At 42.5% G+C, this 23031-nt stretch overlaps 2 protein-coding genes across 2 annotated transcripts; both read right to left on the minus strand.

Annotated features, from left to right (window-relative positions):
- Window positions 1–1115: 1115 nt before the first annotated feature.
- hip1r (huntingtin interacting protein 1 related) lies at window positions 1116–15677 on the minus strand (the record flags this gene model as incomplete). The annotated part of the gene is made up of 33 exons (XM_083906977.1): window positions 1116–1226; window positions 1329–2090; window positions 2773–2834; window positions 3036–3159; window positions 3855–3960; window positions 4185–4285; window positions 4584–4646; window positions 4740–4770; window positions 4862–4920; window positions 5029–5139; window positions 5298–5434; window positions 5972–6079; window positions 6189–6275; window positions 6468–6615; window positions 7491–7685; window positions 7772–7882; window positions 8057–8251; window positions 9389–9490; window positions 10340–10456; window positions 10564–10652; window positions 10762–10945; window positions 11818–11940; window positions 12030–12164; window positions 12257–12332; window positions 12714–12771; window positions 12876–13016; window positions 13462–13523; window positions 13643–13719; window positions 13805–13885; window positions 14026–14082; window positions 14191–14333; window positions 15112–15175; window positions 15597–15677. 33 exons carry the CDS (start codon window positions 15675–15677, stop codon window positions 1191–1193), a joined length of 4026 nt encoding a protein of 1341 aa, XP_083763103.1. The 3' UTR covers window positions 1116–1190.
- Window positions 15678–16469: 792 nt separating this feature from the next.
- ccdc62 (coiled-coil domain containing 62) lies at window positions 16470–21830 on the minus strand (the record flags this gene model as incomplete). The annotated part of the gene is made up of 11 exons (XM_083907092.1): window positions 16470–16544; window positions 16633–16851; window positions 17449–17611; window positions 18105–18205; window positions 19013–19143; window positions 19511–19612; window positions 20198–20369; window positions 20519–20620; window positions 20856–21022; window positions 21351–21543; window positions 21825–21830. 11 exons carry the CDS (start codon window positions 21828–21830, stop codon window positions 16470–16472), a joined length of 1431 nt encoding a protein of 476 aa, XP_083763218.1.
- Window positions 21831–23031: the final 1201 nt, after the last annotated feature.

Below are 23031 nucleotides of genomic sequence, written 5' to 3' on the forward strand. Positions count from 1 at the left end.
CACAAAATACTAATTTGTTACCATGAAATGCTCATTCGTTCCCACAAAATACTAATTTACTAATTAGTTCACACGAAATAGTAATTAATTCCCACAAAATATTAATTTCCTCCCACAAAATAGTAATTTGTTCGCACAAAATAGTAATTAGTTCCCACAAAAACTAATTAGTTCCCACAAAATAGTAATTTGTTTGCACAAAATAGTAATTTGTTTGCACGAAATACTAATTTGGAACAACTTAGTATTCAGTGGGAACAAATTAATATTTTGTGGGAATTTATTAGTATTTAGTGGGGGGGATCAGTATTTGAAAAAATATATTTTGCTGAATCACTTTAACCTTAATTTAACAGATAGAAGTACCAAAGAACAGAGTTTATGTGTTTCCACTAACAATCAATACATGTGTCTGTCTGCCAGTTCAAAGGTTATGTTTGTCATGTAAAATGTATTATGCAAAGAAGAAGCTATAAATCAATTTTGTGCAGAAATATTCAGAGTTCTCAGAACAACATCTGACTGTTGGAAAACCCGTACCCATACAGGGAGAGCATGCAGAAAGGCCCTTGTTCTGACCGGGTCACTAACCCCGGGTCTTCTTGCTTGCAAAGGTTAGAGTGCTAACCACTACGCTAACCGTGTGGCGAGAATATAATGATGCAAAAGGGGAGGAAAAGTGCAAAAACACTCAGTGACATTAGATAATGTTCCGATCTTTAATATTTTTTTCTTCTGTTTACAGCATCAGGCTTAGTGCACAAGAGAACGTGTTGGCAGTGTGACCAAATTAATCTTTTACTTACAGATACTTTGAGTTATAGAGATAAGCTGGAAAATACACTCTTAGAAATAAAAGTGCTAAGTAGAACCATATAAGGTTCTTCGGTTTGTCCTCATAGGAGAACCCTTTGGAGGGTTCCCCCAAGAACCCTTTTAAAACAATTCATTCAGGAAAGGGGTTTTAGCATTAGTGTTACCAAGAACCCTTGAAAAACCCTTTCTTCGGGAAAGGGTTTTTCAGAAGCAAATGGTTCCAGGTAGAACCTCAGCCCTTTTAGAAGGACCCTTTTGGAACCCTTATTTCTAAGAATGTACAACATCATGTAAAACACAGAGCCAAAACCAGAGAAAGAGTGTATGATTTAAACAGTATGTGGAAGTAAAAATCATCTCGTCAGTCACTCTCCTCAGGATTCCCCCGTCCCAGTTTCACCACGTTTGAACTATGATGGGGGGAAAAAGAAAGAGACTCATGAAGTCACACGATCCACTTTATCCTGTACACGCAAGACGAATATGGGACACACATGGGAGTGGGCACTCACCGCGTTCTTGAGCAAATTGCCAGATTTGGTGAAGATGTTTGGCCTCCTAGAGGTGGTTCTGACCGTGTCGGTGATGCTGCTGCTCTGCTGGGTCGCCTGAGGAGGAGGAGGAGGAGCAGCCTGAGGAGCAGGTGCTGTGTGTGACGAGGGCTGTGACGGCGAATAAGGCTGAGGTTTAGTGGAACTTTGGGATGGGTTTGGTGTGAAAGACTGAGCTGGGGTGTAGGGGTGGGAGGGTGTGTAGGACTGTGGTGGTGTGTAGGACTGGGACGTGTAGGATTGAGAGGGTGTGAAGGGTTGAGATGGTGTGTAGGGTTGAGGAGGTGTGTAGGATTGAGGAGGTGTGTAGGGTTGAGATGGTGTGAAGGATTGAGGAGGTGTGTAGGATTGAGGAGGTGTGTAGGGTTGAGATGGTGTGAAGGATTGAGGAGGTTTGTAGGATTGAGATGGTGTCATGGACTGAGACGGTGTGTAGTTTTGGGCCTGTGTGTAAGTGTTTGTTGGTGTTGGAGTCACGGCGAACGGATTGCTTTGCCCAAAGCTCTGAGTGTTGAGGTAGGGCTGCGTTTGTGCGAAGGACGGCGGCACCGGCGTGGAGTCCAGCAGAGTGGGCGGCGGCGGCGGAGGGAAGCTATCGGTCGACTCCGTCGGCACGTCGGCACCGCCGTCCCCAGGAGGGCCGAGCTCGTAGTGCCTCTTCCTGAGCTCGCCCAGGCGGACTCGCTCCTGCTCCAGCTGGCTCTCCAGCTGCAGCACCTTCACCTGAGACGTTCAGGGAGAAGAATCTCAGCGTTAACCACAGACCTACAATCATCGAGTAGGGTTCAACACCCTTAGAAATAAAAGTGCTAAGTAGAACCATATAAGGTTCTTTGGCTTGTCCTCATAGGAGAACCCTTTTTGGCTCCAGGTAGAACCTTTTCATAAAGGTTCCACCAAGAACCTTTTCTTCGGGAAAGGGTTTTTCAGAAGCAAATGGTTCCAGGTAGAACCTCAGCCCTTGTAGAAGAACCCTTTTGGAACCCTTATTTCTAAGAGTGTATCCCCACAAATAAGCCTGGCTCTGGCAACAGGAAACAGGTCTCGTCTTGAGACAATTTGTACTTCACTTTTTGTGTTGATTCTACATTCATTCCATGATTTTACATAAATAAATATCTGTTATAAGCTTCAGGTTTATTTTCACGATTAATCCCAATTAATTAATTATTAGCAATTCATCAGTTAATTTCTTTTAATCGATTGACAACCCATACCTTCTCTACTTCAATGTATATGGGCTCCTTATGATCATAATGGCTAATACCTGTGCACTCATTTTTGTGTTATTTTGTGCTTATTATTATAATAATTGAATTTAATCATTATAATTATATGTTATAATATAATGTTGACCTAATCTTGATTGCACGATGTCTATATTAGACTTATTATTGAGACTCACCTGAGCTTCCATTTCTTCTTTTTTCAGCTTGATCAGAGACATGCCCGAGAAATCCATCATACCTGTGAGAACATCAAGGTTAAAGATTCTCTAATCAATATTTTATATTTTTAGTCATGTTGTGGTGTCCCATAATATGGCACTAAACTTTATTTTAGCCCAATGTTTCCACCTGACGTGGAGCTAACTTGGGTGATTTTGTGATTGAATTTAGAGCCTTTACAGTTAGTGTTAGCAATAAAACATCTGTGTCCTTCTCTCACCATGGTTGGAGATCTGCTGCTGTCCATGTTTGGTGGAGGTGACCACCACGGCGGCCATGTCGTTCACATGTCGCGAGGCGTGCTGCAGCGTGTTGAGCTTCTTATTGTTGCGATCGGCCTTCACCTGAAATAAAGGTCAATCACATCAGCAATAATTAGCTTGTGGATAATTTTAGGATGTAGCTGGATGATTCGCTGCCCTCTCATCTATCTACAAAGCAAGTTGTGTCTGTGTGTCTGTCTGTGACAGGCATATCTCGCTGACCGTTAGTCAGATCAACTTAAGACTTTGGATATGGTTTTAGCATGGCCCGATGGTGTGCATCCTTGATTTTCAATTCCTTTGGAGGAATTTTAATTTTCGCCGATTTATCACGCTTACACCAGGCAGGCAGCGGCTCATCAGCAGCAGCTGCGCTGTCTGGAGCGTGGGGAGGTGGGAGTGATCGAGGCTACGATTAGCATTAGCGTAGGGCTAACGTTAAGGCTAACATAATACGAACACTGTGCAACCTCATTAGGCACAACAACAACAAATTGTGGCCGACGGCCACAAAACAGCTAGCTAAGCTAATGCTAATAAAAATTGCCAAAATTTGTGTTGTGCCTAATGAGGGCATAATGTTCCTTATCATGCATCACCATAACTGAAACATCTTCTTCAGCTCCCACTATAGGAACACATACTTCCTACAGGCACTGCACTAGTGACCCTAGTGACCCCAATGAACAAATATCCAAGCAGCACCAGGACCAGCTGCTACAGAAGAGACTGCTCTTCCACACAGCATCTTACAGGAGGCGTTGACTTGACTGTACCTTGGAGGCAGCAACCAGCTGTGCAGTACTCGCGGCGATCTCATGTGAACAAGCGATGAGCTCCTCGTACGTTCCATTCTCACCCACGACCCGGTCGGCGGAGTCTCTGACGGCAGAGAGGTGAACACGGACAATGTCATCGCACAGTATGACATTCAGCAACAGTCTTGTACAAATACATCCAGAGTGTTTGTATATATATATATATATATATATTTATTTATTTTTTAAATGAGAAAAGTAAATATTACACAGTAAGATAAATTTGATTTATATATGAATACATTATATATATATATATACACAGTATATATGGTCGTTGGTACTTACAGCAGCTGCGTGGCGCCCCAGCCCACAGCCTTTGACGCAGATATGAGTCCCTCTGTCCAGCGAGAGTTTTTGGCGTAAAAGTCAGTGACAGATGCTGCTCCCTGCAGGAAAAAAAAACAAAAAAACAATTTTACATGATTATTCAATTTAATTCTTTAGCTTTAACCAGATCAAATACGTATGAATGAATCTACAGTTCATTTACGACTTCTTAGAAATATTTTTAATAAGCAGAACATTTCATTGTCATCCCAGTCATGTACACTTATCCACATTTATGTCACATTCTACTTGAATACAATGTATATATTTTTTTTATAATAACAACATACGTTTCCACTATAATATTATTTTAGAATTATGTAAATAAAAAGTTTGATGAGAAGATGTGAAACTCACCCTGCCTCCTTCCACGATGTCTTTCTGTAAGTCAGTCGCAGCCGTCACCAGCATATGAACAGCCTGCAGAGAGAGAGAGAGAGAAATTCAAATGAAGTGTTGGAAAAATGATCATGTGGTCACAGGAGATGATCAAAAACTGGACAGCGTTTTTACCTTCATCAGGTCAGAGCAGGATCCCAGGATACTGCGATCAAACAGCGAGAAAACAAAGATTTAAAAAAAGACAATGAAGAATTTTTTTTTTTTTTTTTAAACAAACAAAGCCTTTATTTTACCCCTGATTGACCTCCAGCTTAACACCTGACGTGTCTTTCTTTGCCTGATTTAAAATCTCCTGTATAAGAAAAGGAAAAAGAAAGAAACAGAAGCATCAGATGGTTGTGTCCATCACATTTGGTGTGTGTATCTGTGTTTGTACGTGTGTGTCTGTGTGTGTCCTTACGTCCATGCGCAGCACAGCCTCCTCTATGGCAGTGGATGTAGCGATCATCTCTCTGTCCACCATGTTCCCCAGCTCTTCTTTTAGCACATCCTGACCTTTGGGGCGCAAATCCTACCCCAAAAAAACCCATCACAGAGTGAGTGATGGAGGAAATACTGAACAAATCTTTGTAATTAACTGATTCTAATGATTCAGTTACACTGAAAACAACTGCTTTACAAGTATCCAGTCACTCGTTTGTGTGTTATCAGCCACTCCCTGCGACTCACCTGCCCCAAAGCGAGGATGCGTTGGACAGTGTAGCGTACGGCAGAAGGGTCCGCTCTCTGTAGACTGGCCTGAATCTTCAGATCCTTCAAGAACTGAAGGCAGTTGTTGGCGCAATCCCGACAGCTGTCAGTTAAACCTGTGTGAGACGGAGACGGAACATGCAGTGTTTTACTGTCGTTGAGCATGAAGTATTTAGACTTTTAGACCCATATCCTCCTCTATCTATTTGTTTCCCTGAATGTATTTTCATTCGGGGTCAACGGGTGGAATTTAGCCTTACATTTTAATGTTTATTAATATGCATTGTGCCTTTCCTTAAAGGCGCCATATGTAAGAATGAGGCCAAAAACTGTTACGACACTGAAATTCAAAATACCGAGGTCTTTTAGGAGAGGATTTCATGGCCAGTTGCTTTAGATTTATTACATAATGCACCATTAATTAATTAAATGATTAAATAATTAAATAATTAAATAAATAATTAATTAATTAAATAAATAAATAATTAATTAATTAAATAAATAAATAATTCATTAATTAAATAAATACAATAATTAATTAATTAATTAATTAATTAATTAATTAATTAAATAAATACAATAAATAAATAATTACATAAAAAAATAAAAAAAAATAATTAATGAATTAAAATTAAAAAGTGAGTGTCTCTCACGGTCAGCCTGGTCAGTGGGAGCCGAGTGTGATGTGGCCGCTCCATTGACGATGGTGTCGGCGGCAAGGTGGGAAAACTGCGTGACAGATCTTAACAAACCACTGGCATCTAAGGAAAAAGACGAGAGAGAAGCGTCAGATCCGATCTGATCATGGAAGGTCAACACGACAATCAAAGCTGAGAACACACACACACACACGACGTCAACACAACTTACCGTTCCTGTTTCCCAGGTAAACCAGGTGGCTCTGTTGCATTTTGTCTATCGAGCCCAGAGTGATTTCAGCTCGGTTCACCAAATAGTCTGAAAAACAAGAAGGGGTAGTTATCATGGGGATGTAAGTAGTACATGTGCTTATGAGCAGATAAAGACATTAAAGGTACAGTGTGTAAAATGTAGGCTTTTCTGTATTTTGAAACCGTTATTCTATTCATCAAAGTGAAGGGCATGGTCTTTAGAAGTTAAGACAAAGGAATTTAAAGCATGTGTGTGTACCAGGCGAACTGATGCAGCGAACGTGAATAGGGTCGTCCAGTTTGGCCACAGCGTCCAGTATGATGCCCTCAGCCTCCACCACGGCACACTGGAGCAGACAGAACTGCTCGTCCTGCAGCTTCTGGGCCAGTTCTCCTTCACGACAGGCCTGTTTTCACACGCAGCATACAAACACACAATGACTAAATTAACGGCAAGGCAGAATTTATGAATTTATTACTAACTGTCCTGAAAATATAAAACTACTATACTATATAACAAATACTACTATACTACACTGTGGTGTAGGGTAGTGAGAATATGGTCTGACACCACTACGAGATGAAACCCCCCCATCTCACGGTTTGAATCATGATGTACATTATTCTGATTACACTCTTTTACATGGTATTTATTATTTATATTTTCTATCATGTTAATATTTAATATTTTTAAATATTTTTAAATTAAAAAAAAATAAAATAAAAAAATGTTTGGTTATGGTTGTTAAATGTAATTAATTATTTATTTAATGATTTAATGATTTATTTATTTAATTAATTAATTAATTAAAAAACATTGCATTAAATTAAATTACGGTTTATTACCTCCACTTTTTTTCTTTTTTTTTACTATATGCACTGCTGTGACCCATAGTGTATAGAAAAAAGAGGATGAAGTCTTCTGTTTTGTAGGGTCAGTCGCATCAGTAAAAATAAGTAGTAACAATATAATCAATATCCACCAGGGGGGGAAATACTGCAGGATGCACAAAGAAGTCCGTTTGAATGGAAGCCCTTGGACAGATGAGCCTACATTTCACTTGATGGTCTAGTTTTGGGTCTTCTTCAATAATTAAAAAAAAAAAAAAAATGTTCCCATTTAGAGGTAAAGGAGATAAGTAGTATCATATAGTATGTGGTTTTATCCCCCGTTTGTATGTATGACGTCACAACTGGTTGCCACTTGGTTGTGGGACTAATAAATTATCATCTTATCTTAACTGACCACTGAGATATTCACAACATAAACACAGCACTGTACCTGTTGCTGTAACTGGGCGTGCAAACTCCCCAACTCCATGTTGCTCCTCTGCCTCTCCTGCTCCAGTGAGCTGTGGTGGAGCTGAGCTTGTTGTCTGAGGGAGTTCAGCTCTGCCTCCTGCTCCCTGACCGACCGCAGCAACGAGTCCTTCTCCGCGTGCATCCCCGCTAGCGCGCTGCTCATTTGAGAACCGCTCTGGGGAACAGAAAGCAGCTATGAGCGCGTGCTGCGTCTCAAGAGGAGCGGATATGATAAAAATGCGAGGGAAAACGGACTCTTACCATTTCTTTGGTCTGCAGTAAGTTGTTGGCGCGCGCCAGGTCTGCTCGTGTTGAGTCCAGCTCTCGCCTCAGCCTATCGATCTCCAGCTTCTGCTCTGCGTTGATGGCCAGCTGTGGAAAACAGATGTACAGTAAAGTACAGATAGAATCATTATTGTTATTGTCATTATTATTACTACTACTTTTGAAACTTCTGATCCTTACTTCGTGGTTTGCTTTGCTGCATATCTGGAACACAGCCTATGATGTTGTGTCTATTGTGTGTGTGTGTGTTGCCTGTATTACCTGCTGCTGCAGCTGAGCTCTCAGCGCCTCCAGCTCTCGGTGGCATCGGTCCCTCTCCAGGTCCACGGAGCCCTGCTGCTGCTGCGCCTGCTGCCTCAGCGACGACACCTCGGCGTTCCTCTCTGTGGCGGAGCGCAGGAGCACGTCGCGCTCTGCCTGCAGAGCTGCCAAGCTGCTGCTCGCCTGAGAGCCTTCCTGCAGAAAGACAGAGACCAAGGGAAATAAAATATGGATGCAGGAAAACTCAGAAAACTTCTTAATATGTTGTTATTTTTCAATGTATCCTATACAACGTGCATTGAAACCTTGCATGGAGGTCAGGTCTGACAGAGGCAAAATTGAGTTCCACTGAATTTCCCGTAACTCGGTGGGAAGATGTTATAGACCAAGACGAACAAAAAAGTCAACTGTAACAATTGCCTCAACGCAACACGAAGTCGACCAATTTGGATTTTGGCGTCCACTTTGGCGATTTGCACCCTATGTAAATGCGCAAACTCGTCTGAGCGCGCTTCCATCCATCCAATAGGGCGTGGCCACGGCAACCATCTGCGTTTTTTGGTTTTTGAATTTCGACCATTCGCCATGAAAACAGGAAGTTCGGCATACGCCTCCACGCTTTATACATGACACGAGAGACCGGCCTCGAACACGTCTATGGACACAAACTTGACCCGAAAGGAAGTCGGCCTTTTTAAATTTGGCTGCCATTTCGAAGCAAAACAGGAAGTGCCCTATAACTTTGCCACACATTGACCGATTGCCTCGAAACATCATATGGGACACAACAGACCAAGGACTTGAGTCGTTATGGACACTTGCGTGTCGGACATTGAATTATTCTACACCGTGATTCATCCTCAGTTACTGTAGTGTTGGATGACTCATCATCGTGAGGGACCTGATGCTTTTGAATGTTTCATAAACAGGACGAACAGGAACAACATGAGTATTTGCCATTATCTCATTAACCGATCTGCAGAGGAACACTGGAGACTGTGTTGTCTATGTGTGTCTCTGTTCTCTGTCTGTGTGTGTGTCCAATGAATCAATATCCATTCAATTCAATTCAATTCTGGAGTGAGTCTGGAGAAGTTTTTGCTGCTTGTTACTGACCACCAAGTCAGTCTTGTCATGCACTTCCTGTTTTATTTTGTACTCATCTTCTCCCTCTGTTTTCAGAGCCTGATGTGATTTCCTCTCCGTCGAGATTGCTAACCCTGCCCCTCATTGGTTTCACCTGTGTGACTTTTGGGCATTTTGACAGAGAGCCCATCCAGATAATGTTAAAAAAAACAAAGGCCCTACTTCTAAAAGCAGCCACATACGCACCTTCTCCCTATTTTCCAGTGTACTGCGAAGGAGGGCCAGCTCAGCTCGTTGTTCCAGCAGTTCTTTGTTGAGGCGCTCGTTCTCCTGCTGCTGATGATTCATCTGAGTGGAAAAGTGGAGTCGTTAGATTTATGGTTCACGAGGGTCTGTCTTCTTCTACAAACACAAACCAGTCTGAAATGGGTCAGAACTGCTTCTCGAGTGTCCGTCTTCAGCCCTACACTCTTAGAAATAGGGGTTCCAAAAGGAACAAGGGCTGAGGTTCTACCTGGAACCATTTGCTTCTGAAAAACCTTTTCCCGAAGAAAGGGTTTTTCAAGGGTTCTTGGTAACACTAATGGTTCCAGTAAGAACCATTTTGATCCAGAGAGCCCTTTAAAACCCCTTTCCTGAATAAATAGTTTTAAAAAGGTTCTGCCTGGAGCCAAAAAGGGTTCTCCAATGAGGACAAGCGGAAGAACCTTGTATGGTTCTACTTAGCACTTTTATTTCTAAGAGTGTAGGAGAACCCATTTTGGCTCCAGGTAGACCCTTTTGGAGTGTTCTACCTAGAACCCAACATAAAGGGTTATACCAAGAACTGTGTGTGTAAGGTTCTATCCAGAACCCCCCATGAGAGGTTTCTACAAAGAACCCATACTGGGGGTTCCAGCAAGAACCCTTTTAAAACCCTTAATTCAGGAAATGGGTTTTAAAGGGTTCTCCAGATCAAAATGGTTCTTACTTCGGGAAAGGGTTTTTCAGAAGCAAATGGTTCCAACCTCAGCTCATGTAGAAGAACCCATTTGGAACCCTTATAAGCCCTTCTAAGAGTGTAAGTAGACGTCATTATTTCCAGTCAGTAGTTAGGTGTAGTCACCCCTAAGACTCTAATCTCTAATTACTTCCACATTGAAAAATAAGGTTTAGAAACACTTGTGGTGGTGCTTTCAGGTGTCGCAGAGGTCTTACCGTGTTATGCTTCTCCCTCCGCAGGTTCTCCAGCTCGCTTTCCACCTGCTTGTTGGCTCTCAGTAAATCGCCGTGGCTTTGTTTGGTGCCGGTCAGCACCTTCACCGTTTCTGCATTCTGCACACGGACACACAGAACGAGAGTTTGCAACAACAACAACTCTGGACAGAACACTGTTGATGAAGTTGCGCCAGAAGCGACTGGCGATGAACGGTGCAGTTTACCTTCTTCATCAAGTCAGCGTGACTGGTAACCAGCTCTGCGTGTCTCTCTTTGAGCTGCGTGAAACGAACCTCAGCGGCGTGAGCTCTGGCTGCAAAGAAAGATAAAGCGAGATAAAGAAGACCCCCAAACTCCCTTTTTACAGATGTTCTTCAACATTTGCGTCACTCATCTGTCTTCACGCACAACTGCACACTCACTGTCGGCTTCCTTGAACCCAATCTGTGCCCCGACATTGACGATGTTCGCGTTCCGCAAAGCGCCCACTTCCATGCGCAGGTGCTCGTTCTCCACCATGGCCATTTGCTTGTGGCTGCGCTGCTCCTCCACTTCGGCCTCCAGACGATTCACCTGACCCTTCAACTCGGTCACGCACCTCTGAGCCTGAGGAGAGGAGGAACAAGGATTTGGATGTTTGGAGTTCGCAAGACGACAAAAAGAGAGAAAATTCATGTATCTAGTCATACTATTGTGGATCTTGTGTATCGCACAAGTTACTGTTTTGCAGGTTCTGTCTGGATCTGTGTCTCCAGTATTTTGTATTTTTAAGTATTTTCAAGGTCCCATAGAGTGGTCCTGTTGCACATATATGTTAGTTATGGAGGTCTACTTACATACATTAAGTTGTTTTTATGGTCAAAAACCTCCTAGTTGCTGTAAACGAGCCGATAGAAATCCTCTTTTCTGACGGTGTTTCCCAGCCGCGAGATTTGAGACTCAAATATCTCAAGTGACATATCAGCACACCCACTCTCAGAAGCGCAGCTCCCCCCTCTGGAACGGTGGATGCACTGCTACTCATTATCAAAACATTGTTTTAACAGTGTTTAAAAATAGCTTCTTCACGACTCCCCGCCGCAGTCCCTTTATGACTTTGAACCGGAGTCAGACCCAGAGTCAGAAGACACTGTCGCTCGTGAAACACCTCCACAACGGACGTTATTCTTCTTCTGAGGTTCAATGTATGCAACCGGATGTGCCCGGACTAGTGCCCGGAACAGGATGATCGGCTGTTCCGGAGAACCGCTGTTTACGTAACTATAACGGGATTTTCAGAGATCTCGCTGAGCCCGAGATTACAATACAGCACAGCGTTCTCAGCAGTGGCTGAACTGTTTGTTTCGAAACTTCAGGGCTTCGTAAACAAGGTAATGACGCAGAAACACACTAAAAAACAGCGTTAATTGGAACTTCCGGTCTAGTTCCGCTTTAAGCACTTGACTCCAGAACTCAAGTGTCCCAGTGGCTCAGCTGACCTCATTCTTGATGATTTGCAGCTCTGGTTTGAGCACCTCCAGCTCCTTCCTCATGCTCTCATTCTCGGTGTCTCTCTGCTCCAGCGAAGCATCAGGTGCTGCCATTTGGCTGAGCAGATAGTACTGCTGTGAGAAACAAACCACACGTTATCCATCCCACCAACACACCGACACAAAAGACGGAGGAGAAACGCAAGGAGCGCGTCCTTTACCTGCGCCATCTGTGGTGCTTCCCTTAACTCCGGCTGTGGCTCCACCTCCTCCACCTCCTCCTCCTCGTTGGGAACCACCACCACTGGCCTCTTATACTCCGCAAAAGCAGCCGCGCGAAGGAAGTTTGGTGGAGCCTGCAAGGATTTATGATAAACAACATTATTAAACAGCATTATCTGATTGAAACACATACTTTACATGTGGAGGAAGCTGTTGCTGTACTTACGTCGGGGAGATCCGGGATCTGGATGACACTTTTGAAGAACTCCATCTCCCTGGCTCTGTTGAAGAACTGTGAGAGGCTGCAGGAGAAAATGCATCCCATATTAGTGATGTAAAACAGAGCTAATAATACTCTTATTCTGTGTTAAAGTGAAGTCCTCAAGGGCAGAAGGGATTTATATGAAAGGATATGAGAGATGTTATCGTTTTCGCCGGAGTTTGTTTGTCTGTTATTTGGCAACATAACTCGAAAAGTCACGGACAGATTTGGATGAAATTTTCAGGAAATGTCCACAATGGGACCAAGAAGAAGTGAATAAATGTTGGCTGTGATCGGTAGATGCTATCACTGGTTACAACACTCGCTGTCTGACCATAACGTTATCACTGGTCACAACACTCGCTGTAATGGATTCATGGCCTCGTGATAAAAATCTCCCTTCCCTCTTGACATCACCTACCTCATAAACAGATCGCGGAAACGCTCCCGATGACCTAGCAGAACGTCCGGGGGGATGCCTGTGAAGCAGAGGACGCGGTTAACTCTCTCTCTCTCTAAACGCAGAGAGGTTTGACCGGATGAGGATGTACAGTTAGAGAGTGTTGGCTGTGTAGTCACTCACGGCTGTGAAGTTTGAACATGAGCAGGACGGAGAAGTGGTAGAGGAAACTGCAGTCCAGGATGAGGGGAATCAGAGGCGTCAGTCTGCACCTTCCGGCTGGAGTTGTCGATTTGGCGCCGTTGGTGTCGAGCTGACGGAGAACTTCACACAAGCAAAAAAAACATCGACTCTTAGAACACGGAGCATTTTGGCTGATTTTTTCCATTACTATGTTTAAAGGTGCCATATGTAAGAATGTGGCCAAAAACGGTTACTACGTTCAAATTCAAAATACAGAGGTCTTATAGGTTTCGTTTTTTTGACGTGACTGGCAACCCGTGGTTGCTCGGCAGCTGAGACTCTACTGACTGCAATGATTGATAGACGGCTGTAGGTGGCGCCACATGCCAAAACATGATTTCAAAACATAAACATGATTTGCAGTCTGCAAAATATTTTTTCTAATGCAAATATTTTGGCTGTACTGTTGTTGTTGGTGAGTTGAAAGTAATATAATATATATACATAATATATATATAATACTTTCACTTGAAAAGAGTATTTTAGTATTTTTTCCACCAGCAATATAGACCATTAACTAACTAACCGGTCTCAGACATCTTCAGTCCAGCATCCAAGTAGTCCAACAGCTCTTGTGTCATGTCGAGCCTATAAGATGACAAGAATTTGGTGTCAGAACAACATCATTCATGAGAAGCACTGCGTCGTCACGGCAGCGTCTCAACAACAGCAGCAGCAGCAGAACATGAAAGCTGAGATAAACTTACACTTTGGTCATGTCAGTTCCTGCTTCCTTGTCCAGAGTCTCATCGCTGGCTTCCAGGTTGCCTGGGATCACCTTGTGCTGTGCAAATGGAAGGTTTGTGTTCATGTTTGTCATGCATTTTTTCATTTATCAAGAAGACAGATGAATAATAGAAAATGATTACCTTGGCATGAAATTCCAATTTGTGGCAGAGGAACTTGGCCGACAAGGCGACAATGTGGCCATATCGATCGTGCAGGTTTCCCTGGAAACAGTCACAATACGCAGTACAATAGATCAAATGACAAAAGCTCAAACAGAGAGCACAAACGCTCTCTCAGTCAGGTCTGATAGTTTTGCTTGACAGAAGATGAAGACGATGTCTCACAAGTTTTGGATACTCACCCAGAGGATACCCATGTCTTTCACGTTGCGACAGCGTCTGTAAGAATCTGCAACAGCCTGTGGAGTCAGACGGACACACGGTGAGATTACACTTCCCCGGTGTGGAAGTGGAACATAGTGGGGAACGGGGGGAGGGGAGGGGTGATGTGGAGGGTTTGAACTTGCATTTCTGTGTCCATCCCTGAGCAGTTTGTGCAGCACGTAGCAGAACTTCCAGCTGACCATGGAGTTGCTGGACAGCGGCAGGTTCAGCGCGTAGGACCAGAAGGTGGCGGCTCCGCCCTCCTTATGACTTCCCATGATGATATCTTCACAGCCGTTAAGGGAATTCTGTGGCACCACTGTGGTGGAAAATCAGCCCATAATTCCCTATAAAGGTCAGGGAGCGTTTCTATTCAGTGTCAGATTGACTAAATGTATTGCTAACTATTATGGTCACCAATGAATTCTGCTTCATTTGCACCTATGTGACAAGAAACTGCCAAAACGAGACCTTTGAGGGCATCAACACTTTAAGGTTTGGATTATTATCCTAGCAACTATACTTTTAGAAATAAAAGTGCTAAGTAGAACCATATAAGGTTATTCGGCTCGTCCTCATAGGAGAACCCTTTTTGGCTCCAAGTAGAACCTAAATCCAAAAGGATTTCACCAAGAACCCTTTTAAAACCCTTTATTCAGGAAAGGGGTTTTAAAGGGTTCTCTGGATCAAAATGGTTCTTACTGGAACCATAAGTGTTACCAAGAACCCTTGAAAAAGGGGTTTTCAGAAGCAAATGGTTCCAGGTAGAACCTCAGCCCTTGTAGAAGGACCCTTTTGGAACCCTTATTTCTAAGAGTGTACAGGATGATGATAGACATGAAATTCTATCAAGTTGTTATCCCCACCAGCAGATACTGACTTTGGTGATGCCATGGTTTTGTCTTTCTTTCACATAACCATGGGGTTTTACATGTTAGACTTTAAGAGAAGAATCTCAGCATCAACTCAATCAGTTGCCACGACTTTATCTCATGGAGCCTAAAGACTTGTTTCTAGACTACGATATACAGAAGTATTGTCTGAAATAGTGTCAAAAAGGATACTGCGCACATATTTCTCCTTGGGAGGCGTTTCACCTGAAGTGATGGTTTTGCTGATGCTGTGGAGCTGAAAGAAATGAAGTAAAACACACAAACAAACAAACAAACAAGCACGAGGTCACAAACACAACTCAACACACATAACACATAGTCATCAACATCAGATCGATGGCTGAGGTTGTAATCACTCTAACACACAACTACACATACACCAAAAAAACCATGACATTGACTGTTTAAATGTTATGGTTGTACAAAGACGTACGTTTACATAAATATAAATAAATAATATGTATATACTTTTAAGATAAATTTGTTAAAAAAAAAGAAGCATTTGTTTGATATTCACTGATAAGCTACAACATAAAATGATCATGGCTGGTTATATATAGTGACATAAAGGAGCTGTTGACTTAAAACAGTCATCTTTAGGAATGTGGTTTAGGAAGATTGTTTATTTTTGCTATACAACAAGAAAAATGACTTACCTGCTGTTTCCCAAACTGCTCCTTCTCAGCTGCCAACGCTTTTTCCGTCTTATTGTCACTTTTGTTCTTTGGTTTGCTCATTTTGTTTTCTGTAGCCGCCGACACAGACGACGAGTCAGAGCAGTGCCAGTCCTTATTTCCTCACCTGATGTCAACTAAATGTCCTCCAGCCGCGCGCATGTCATCTAGAAGCGTTTCTTCTTCAAAATAACACACCAATCATTTCCAACAACGCTGACCGGGGGGAGTGAAATAGTCCAATTCTGTCGCGCGTAAAAGCGCTCCAACGTCGTCCGAAATGCGTAAATACGCACGGCAAAGACGGAAAAACACGCAGAAAATCAGCGATGAGTGTAAAAAATAAAGATTGTATGTATATATTTTATCACAAAGAGCAGTGATGTGAGTCTTACCAGCGCTCCACAGTTCAACTGAGTCACCAGCAGGTAAATGTGCAGGGAGTGAAACTGGAAAAACGATAAAAGGACACACCACTCAACAGCCCAGTAGGACTGGTTTCACATCTCACCCACTTCACACAACACATCCTTTAAAAAAACAATACTGCATTTACATTTTTTTTTTTTTTACACAGTTCATTTATGTTAGAAAATCATACAAATATTAAAAAAACAGATACATTAAAAACAAAACATGTATAAAAGTTATACACAGTTATGATAGTCTGTGATTTAAACACTTCATCCTTTTTTCCTGAGGCAGAATTGTTCAACATTTGGCAATGACATTCATTTAAATGTAATAATACTGATTTAATGAAAGGGGGGGAAAAAAAATCTGATTTAATATTTGATTCAGTGCATAATATGACTTTGGTAAATGCTGAAGTTTCCACTGAAAATCATCTCTCCCTCAGTTTGTGTGCAGGCATCCGCTTGGCCGACTGGCACCAGGTTGAGGGCAGGCGTTAGGTGTGGTTTCACTGTCCTGTGGAAAGAAAACAAAAAAAAATGCTGTGATGTCTTGTGGCCACGCCCTCAAACACAAAGGTGGAACGATGATGAAACTTGCCTACCTTTAGTGTCGAGCTACGAGGGTTTTGATGGTGATGGTGCCGGGGTGACTGGAACTTCTGGGGGTAAGGGTCACAGCTCGCATCAGCAGGGTCACTGTTGTGCGAAAAGCGGTGGGCTCTCAAACTGTGGGGCATGATTTCATCGCACAGCTGCTGCAGGAAACTGCTGGACAGAGGATCGTCACGGCCCTGTAATGAAAGGCTGTTGATGATGAACTGCTGGAGTGAGATTTAGGGCTGGTGAGTAAAGAGAGGGAATGCTGTGACGTCAGCGATCGGCAGGAAGTCGGATAAAATGCGGCCAGATGATGACGTCATTAATGACGGCAGCTCCTCTAAAATTCTCCTGTCCTATCATGTTAGTAAATAGTACAGTATAAGGGTATAACTGAGCACTCATCATATAGTTGAATACAATATACATTGTTAATGTGGTAAACGACTATTCTAGCCGCAAACGTCTGGTTTTTAATGGAATATGTACATAGGTGTATAGAGGCACATTTCCACTGTTCTAATGGTACATTGTGTTTGCTAATCGCGTTAGAAGGCTATTGGATGATTAAAAAACCATTGAAAACCCTTGTGCAATGATGTTAGCACAGCTGAAAACAGTTTCGCTGGTTCTTTACGAAAGGGCAAAATAATTATTTGTAATCAAAATCATTATTTCTATATTTTCTCTCTTTTGATAAATAAAAGTGTGACTTTTAATGTAAAACACAGAGAAATTGTATAGGTGACCCCAAACTTTTGAACAGTAGTGTAGAATTGACGTCAACCCTTTGTCCGTATATTAAAAGTATTTTGCCTTACATCGATCACGTGTGACGAGAACATTCCCCGGTCATTGTTCACTGGTCGTTCTCTGGTCGTTGCTCCAGGTAAAGTGGACGTTTCATGTCCGGGCGCCGAGTTCTTCACTGTGAACGATGGAGGCGAGCGGCTGACCCCGCGGTTCCACGTTAACTCCTCCTGACTGGGGAACACAAACGCGGGCAAGAAGCCTTTAATAGCGGGTCGGCATCACTTGCACTGGCGCCGTGGAACAAACCAACACTTCCCAGTGTTCATGTGTCAAAACACTCTCTTCTCTCTAATAGTTTCTCCAGTATTGAGTGTACAGCCACAGAATTTACAGTAATGATACTCGTGTTCGGCCACAAGGTTGGTGCAGTGGTTAGCGCTCTTGTCTTTCTGCATGGAGTTTGCATGTTCTCCCTGTGTGTGTGTGTGTGTGTGTGTGTGTGTTTTCTCCAGGTTCTCCAGCTTCCTCCCACAGACCAAAAACATGCAGATTTGGGGATTAGGTGAACTGGACACTCTAAATTGACTGTGAGAGTGAATGGTTTTTGTGACCCCGACTACAGTATGTGCCCTGTATCAGCTGAGATCGGCACAGCACTCTCCGCGACCCTCATGTGTAGGATAAAGCGGTAGATAATGGATGGATGGATGATGATTGTGATCACCTTTCCAGTAGCGCGTGTTTGGTTTTCTCCCTCAGACTTTCCCGGGCACTTTCCAGGTTCAGCTGCAGCAGCTGCAGGTCATTCCTCTGATTTTCACATACCTAGAACGACGACAACAACAACATTTCGTTTTGTAAAGAAAGTCATTTGACACACACACACACAGGCTCACATTTTTGTGATGCTCGGTCACAAGGAAAATGACTTTCCTTTTCTTTTATGGAATTAGATTTGTATCAATACTTTAATCATTCAAAAATATTGTATTTTATTGTTTAAAATACACTTGTTCTTTGTGCTTCCTTGCTTGTTCACTTTGTGCCGTGGTTTTTTGTTTGTGGGCCAGGGAAGCTGCTAATTGGCTAATGAGTTTTGGAGCAACACCTCAATGGACTGGGAAGTTGTCCCAGGCTTGGCTTATCGAACATTTGCCATATTTTGTCGGATGTTGACAGGGATGGAGATACAGGCTCTACAGTGTCAAAACCACAAAATGATCAAAAATGTTCCTTTTTCTGGAATCTCAGTCTGGAATTCTTGGAGTAACAGAAGAGGACATGAGAAATAGGAGGAGATGGAGGCAGACGTTCTGCTGTGTCAAACCTTAAAGGAAGAAGCTAAAGGAAGAAGACCATTTTTATTGTATTTAATTACCGTTTAGGCTTCAATTTTGGAATTGGGATTGTTTTAAATCAAGCTTGGTTCTGCTGTGTGTGTGTGTGTCGTAGCTCTGAACCGTCAATAAAATGTCATGACAGTGACCCAGAAGCACCGTCAGGTATGCTGCCAAACCAGAAACACTCCTCCGATGACAACAACAACGACGGCGGCGGCGTGAGCGGCAAGAATGAGGAAGGTTGACTCTCCAAAGCTGTGACTCGACAACAGAGGAGGTATTTAAATCGCACGTTTTTATTATGTCGCTTTAGAGCCACAGCTGGGATTCGTACCTGTCGCTGGCAGCGGAGCTCAGACATGGTGCGCTCCTGTTTAGAGTGGGCCAGTTCCAACAGGTCGTCTTTCCAGGTGTCGCTCTCTCCTGGTGAAAAAAAAAATATGTAAAAGCTGCACTTATCCGAGTAGGAATGATTCTTTGAAAGATCCTTTGAGACCGAGATCTCATTTACGATTTAAGGGTGGCCTGGCCAAGAGGTCAGTAGCACACGTCTATTACGCAGGTGCATAATAATACACAACTCCTTATATGGACATCCTGTGGGTGTGTGTTTATAGGTCACATATTCAGGCTTTAAATTAATTTTATGTCACATTTTTATTAGTGATATACACTGGTATGCCACTTATTAAGGTGTTCCATGTACCTAATAAACTGGCCGGTGTATGCACTGTATATATATTATATCATAGTGTATTGCAACTATGTCAGTTGGTGTAGTGCGATGTACCTGACAAAGCCAGATCTCTGTGAAGCAGCTGGAGCTCCTGTTTGAGACGGATGATCTCCTCTCTTTGAGCGCTGCTCTGCGTTATTTGCTGCTGCAGCTGCTCTGAAAAACACAACAACAAAAACATGACGCCGGTGAAAATATCGCGTACTGTACATTTTAGAGTGACGATGATGTGAGATCCGGTCACAGAAGATGCAGCCAGGATGTGAACAATCATACTTATATACTGCACTTGTGATCAGAATTAAGATGAGAAAGTAAAAAAAACAGCCAGAAACTTTCACCCAGATTCTGAAGCCAGGAAGGTGTGGGGTACACGCTTAGAGATTAAAGTGCTAAGTAGAACCACATAAAGTTCTTTGGCTTGTCCTCATAGGAGAACCCTTTTTGGCTCCACTTGGAGGGTTCCATCAAGAACCCTTTTAAAACCCTTCATTCAGGAAAGGGGTTTTAAAGGGTTCTTTGGATCAAAATGGTTCTTACTGGAATTAGTGTTACCAAGAACCCTTGAAAAGGGAAAGGGTTTTTCAGAAGCACATTTCCAGGTAGAACCTCAGCCCTTGTAGAAGGACCCTTTTGGAACCCTTATTTCTAAGCGTGTAGGGGAATCACAAACGTTGCATTGTCTGACTGGAGTATCTAACACACGCTGTCCTATAGCTGAAATGATATGACTGAACGTACCTTTAAGGGAGGTGACTTCGCGTTTCGCTTCTTTGTAACAGAGTTTTTTGTCATCTACGTCTCTCTGAAGCTTGTTTTCCCTTGAGCGACCGTCTGTTAGCGATGTCTCCAGGTCTCGCAGACGCCCAGAGAGATCCACTATATGACTTGATGCCTCAGTCAGATCTTTATCCTGAATGAGAGGAAAGTCACGTGCCAAAACATGCACCGACACAACATAACTCGACCGTCCCAACACCAAATAACAACATACGTACGATACAAGGTCCTTTATTTTATGCTTGATAAAAAAGAGATACTGTTAATAATCTGCTTGTGTACCTTAAGTTTGAGCATGGAACCAAGTTCTTCATCCCTGACCTGCAGAGACCCAAACTGACTGGACAGAGACATTAGTGTGGAGTTCAGACTCTGGTTCTTGTCCTGAAAGAACACCAGAGACAGAGACATTATAAATCATAAAGACAGAGATAACCAAGATAACATGTGTATCTTAAAGGTAAAGTAAGCAGGTTTTTTTAAATATAATAATACAGTAAAAACCTATACTCTTGAGGATATAATGCTCCTCTAGGCTTTGATTGTGGCCCATCTGAGCAACCCAGGTCCACGATACGCTTCTATACTCTCACTCTGTGCGTTCACGTGGCACTGGTACCTCAAAATCTTGACATTTTTGGCTGATGTGCTGCTCTTTCTGTTCGAGCTCATGGAGCTGTGCTCGGGCTACGCTCAGCTCCTTCTGGACCTCCTTTCCTCTGTTTTCCAGTGCCCACACATGCTTCGTCAGGGCTCTGATCATCTCGTTACGCTTCTGCAACCCTTCTGCAGGTACAAAAGAACAGAGAAGAAAGAAAAGACGCATTTTTGATCACATTATGGCTAAAATTGATCAGCGTGGCGCTGATGTATGTAACAGAGGAAATGAAGGGACTAAATTGTGGTCTAGAGACTAATTATTACAAGGAAACTGAGCAGGAAATGTGTTGTTATTGATTAATAATCTCATTATAACATTTTAATATCATGCAAATTTAGTTATCTGTACATCATCCAGTCGCTTTTTCCAAACTCGGGAAAACATGGCACGTAACTGGAGAAACTGACCCTTTAAATCACGATGCTATCTTTGAGGTTTATGTGCTGCCCTCACCGTCTAAACAGGAACACCTCTGTTCCAGGCTCAGCACCTTCTGACGATCTCGTTCCCAGACGTAGAGCTGCTCGTGATGGGAGGCGGCCATGTTGTTGAGCTCTCGCTCCCGGTCCTTCAGCTCGGACATCAGCAGCTGCAGCTCTCTCCTCTGCCTCTGGACGGTGGAACCACTCAGGTCCTTCACAGGGAACTTATGCAAAACCACAGAGGACAAGATTTCTGATTTTTCAGCTTCTTAAAATGTGAAATTAAAATGTTCTGGTTTCATTGCTCCGTTTGACAAAGAAATCATTCAAACTAAAATATTTGAGAAACGCGTGAATATTTTCCAACAATTTCTGACATTTTATAGACCAAAGAAACACATTAATAGAGAAATAATCATTAACTGCAGTGCCTAATAAAATGTTAATAAATGTTATGTTAATAAAATAGTTTTTGAATGAAAAGCTGTTTTTCCAGTTCACTCACGGGCATCAGATTTGCATGGATTTATCCCCATAAAACCCATCAAAACACAAACACAGAGCAAATACGGATTATAATCCAGGATCCATCTCACCTCAGAGTCAAAACGGCTGTTTTGTTTCGCTGTGGCGTCCACCCTGAAGCTGGTTAAAACACTGTTCTGTGCAGGGCCACCGTTTTCCTGAGAAGGAGTCCATTAAGTTTATTAATGACATGATAAACTCCTCATGTTGAATTTTTGTTTTAATTTCATTTAATTAACAAATGCCTTGCTTTTTATTATCCATATAAAATCAAGAGATACACAGTTTACAGTTGTGTAAAATAGGAAGATAAAGAAGAATCACGATGACCATAAAAGGGTTTGTGTCAATCCGGAATAAGTGCAGCATAAACTTCTCTGATACGTCAGCTTCTTAAATGTGTAAATTAATAATTTTCTGGGTCCTTTGATCCAGAAATAATAAAAATTTAATCATTTTGGTTTCTGGACAAAACAAGACATTTGAGCGCATCATTATTACAAGGTTCAAATCAACATTTCTGTTGGTTGCAACCCAAATTTACCAGCTTAAGTGTTGACAAACTCGGGCTCATATGAGAAGAGACTGATAACCTTCAGGAAAATTGTCGCAACATGACAGATCACAACAGTTATCCAAGAAATGACCAGTCAACAAAATGATGCTACTGACCTTTTTAACAGGAGTGCTGTGCCAGAACTCAGCTGATGCATATGAAACACAATGGAAGCATCGTTTAGTTAATACATCACAGCATTTTCTTGCAGCTATCGTAATGGAAAACTACCCAAACCGTGCTGTGCCGTACTACATATGTATGATGGAAAAATGCTAATAGTCAAGCCGCTACACTGATGTGGTGGGAAGGGGCCCCCCAAATAAAATTCAGCTTAGGGCCCCATAAAAGCTTGGGTCGGCCCTGTTTCCAAGTAAGCTTTGAACACCGTAACACCTCAAATAAATGAGCACGATGATTTTTAGCCCAAGCTAGCTTGACTGTTTCCACACATGTTGGCTCACTGGTGTATTATCAGTGTTGTAATGTAACAAATACTTTGTTACTGTACTAGTACACGTACAAAAGTACACAATTCATGTATCCATACTTTACTCTGTTATTTGTATTTCTAGCGACGTTTACGCCACTACATTTCCTTAATAAATTGTGTACTTTTACTCCACTACAT

Source organism: Microchirus variegatus, assembly GCF_963457635.1.
Source record: "Microchirus variegatus genome assembly, chromosome: 1".
In the NCBI taxonomy this organism is placed as follows: Eukaryota; Metazoa; Chordata; class Actinopteri; order Pleuronectiformes; family Soleidae; genus Microchirus; species Microchirus variegatus.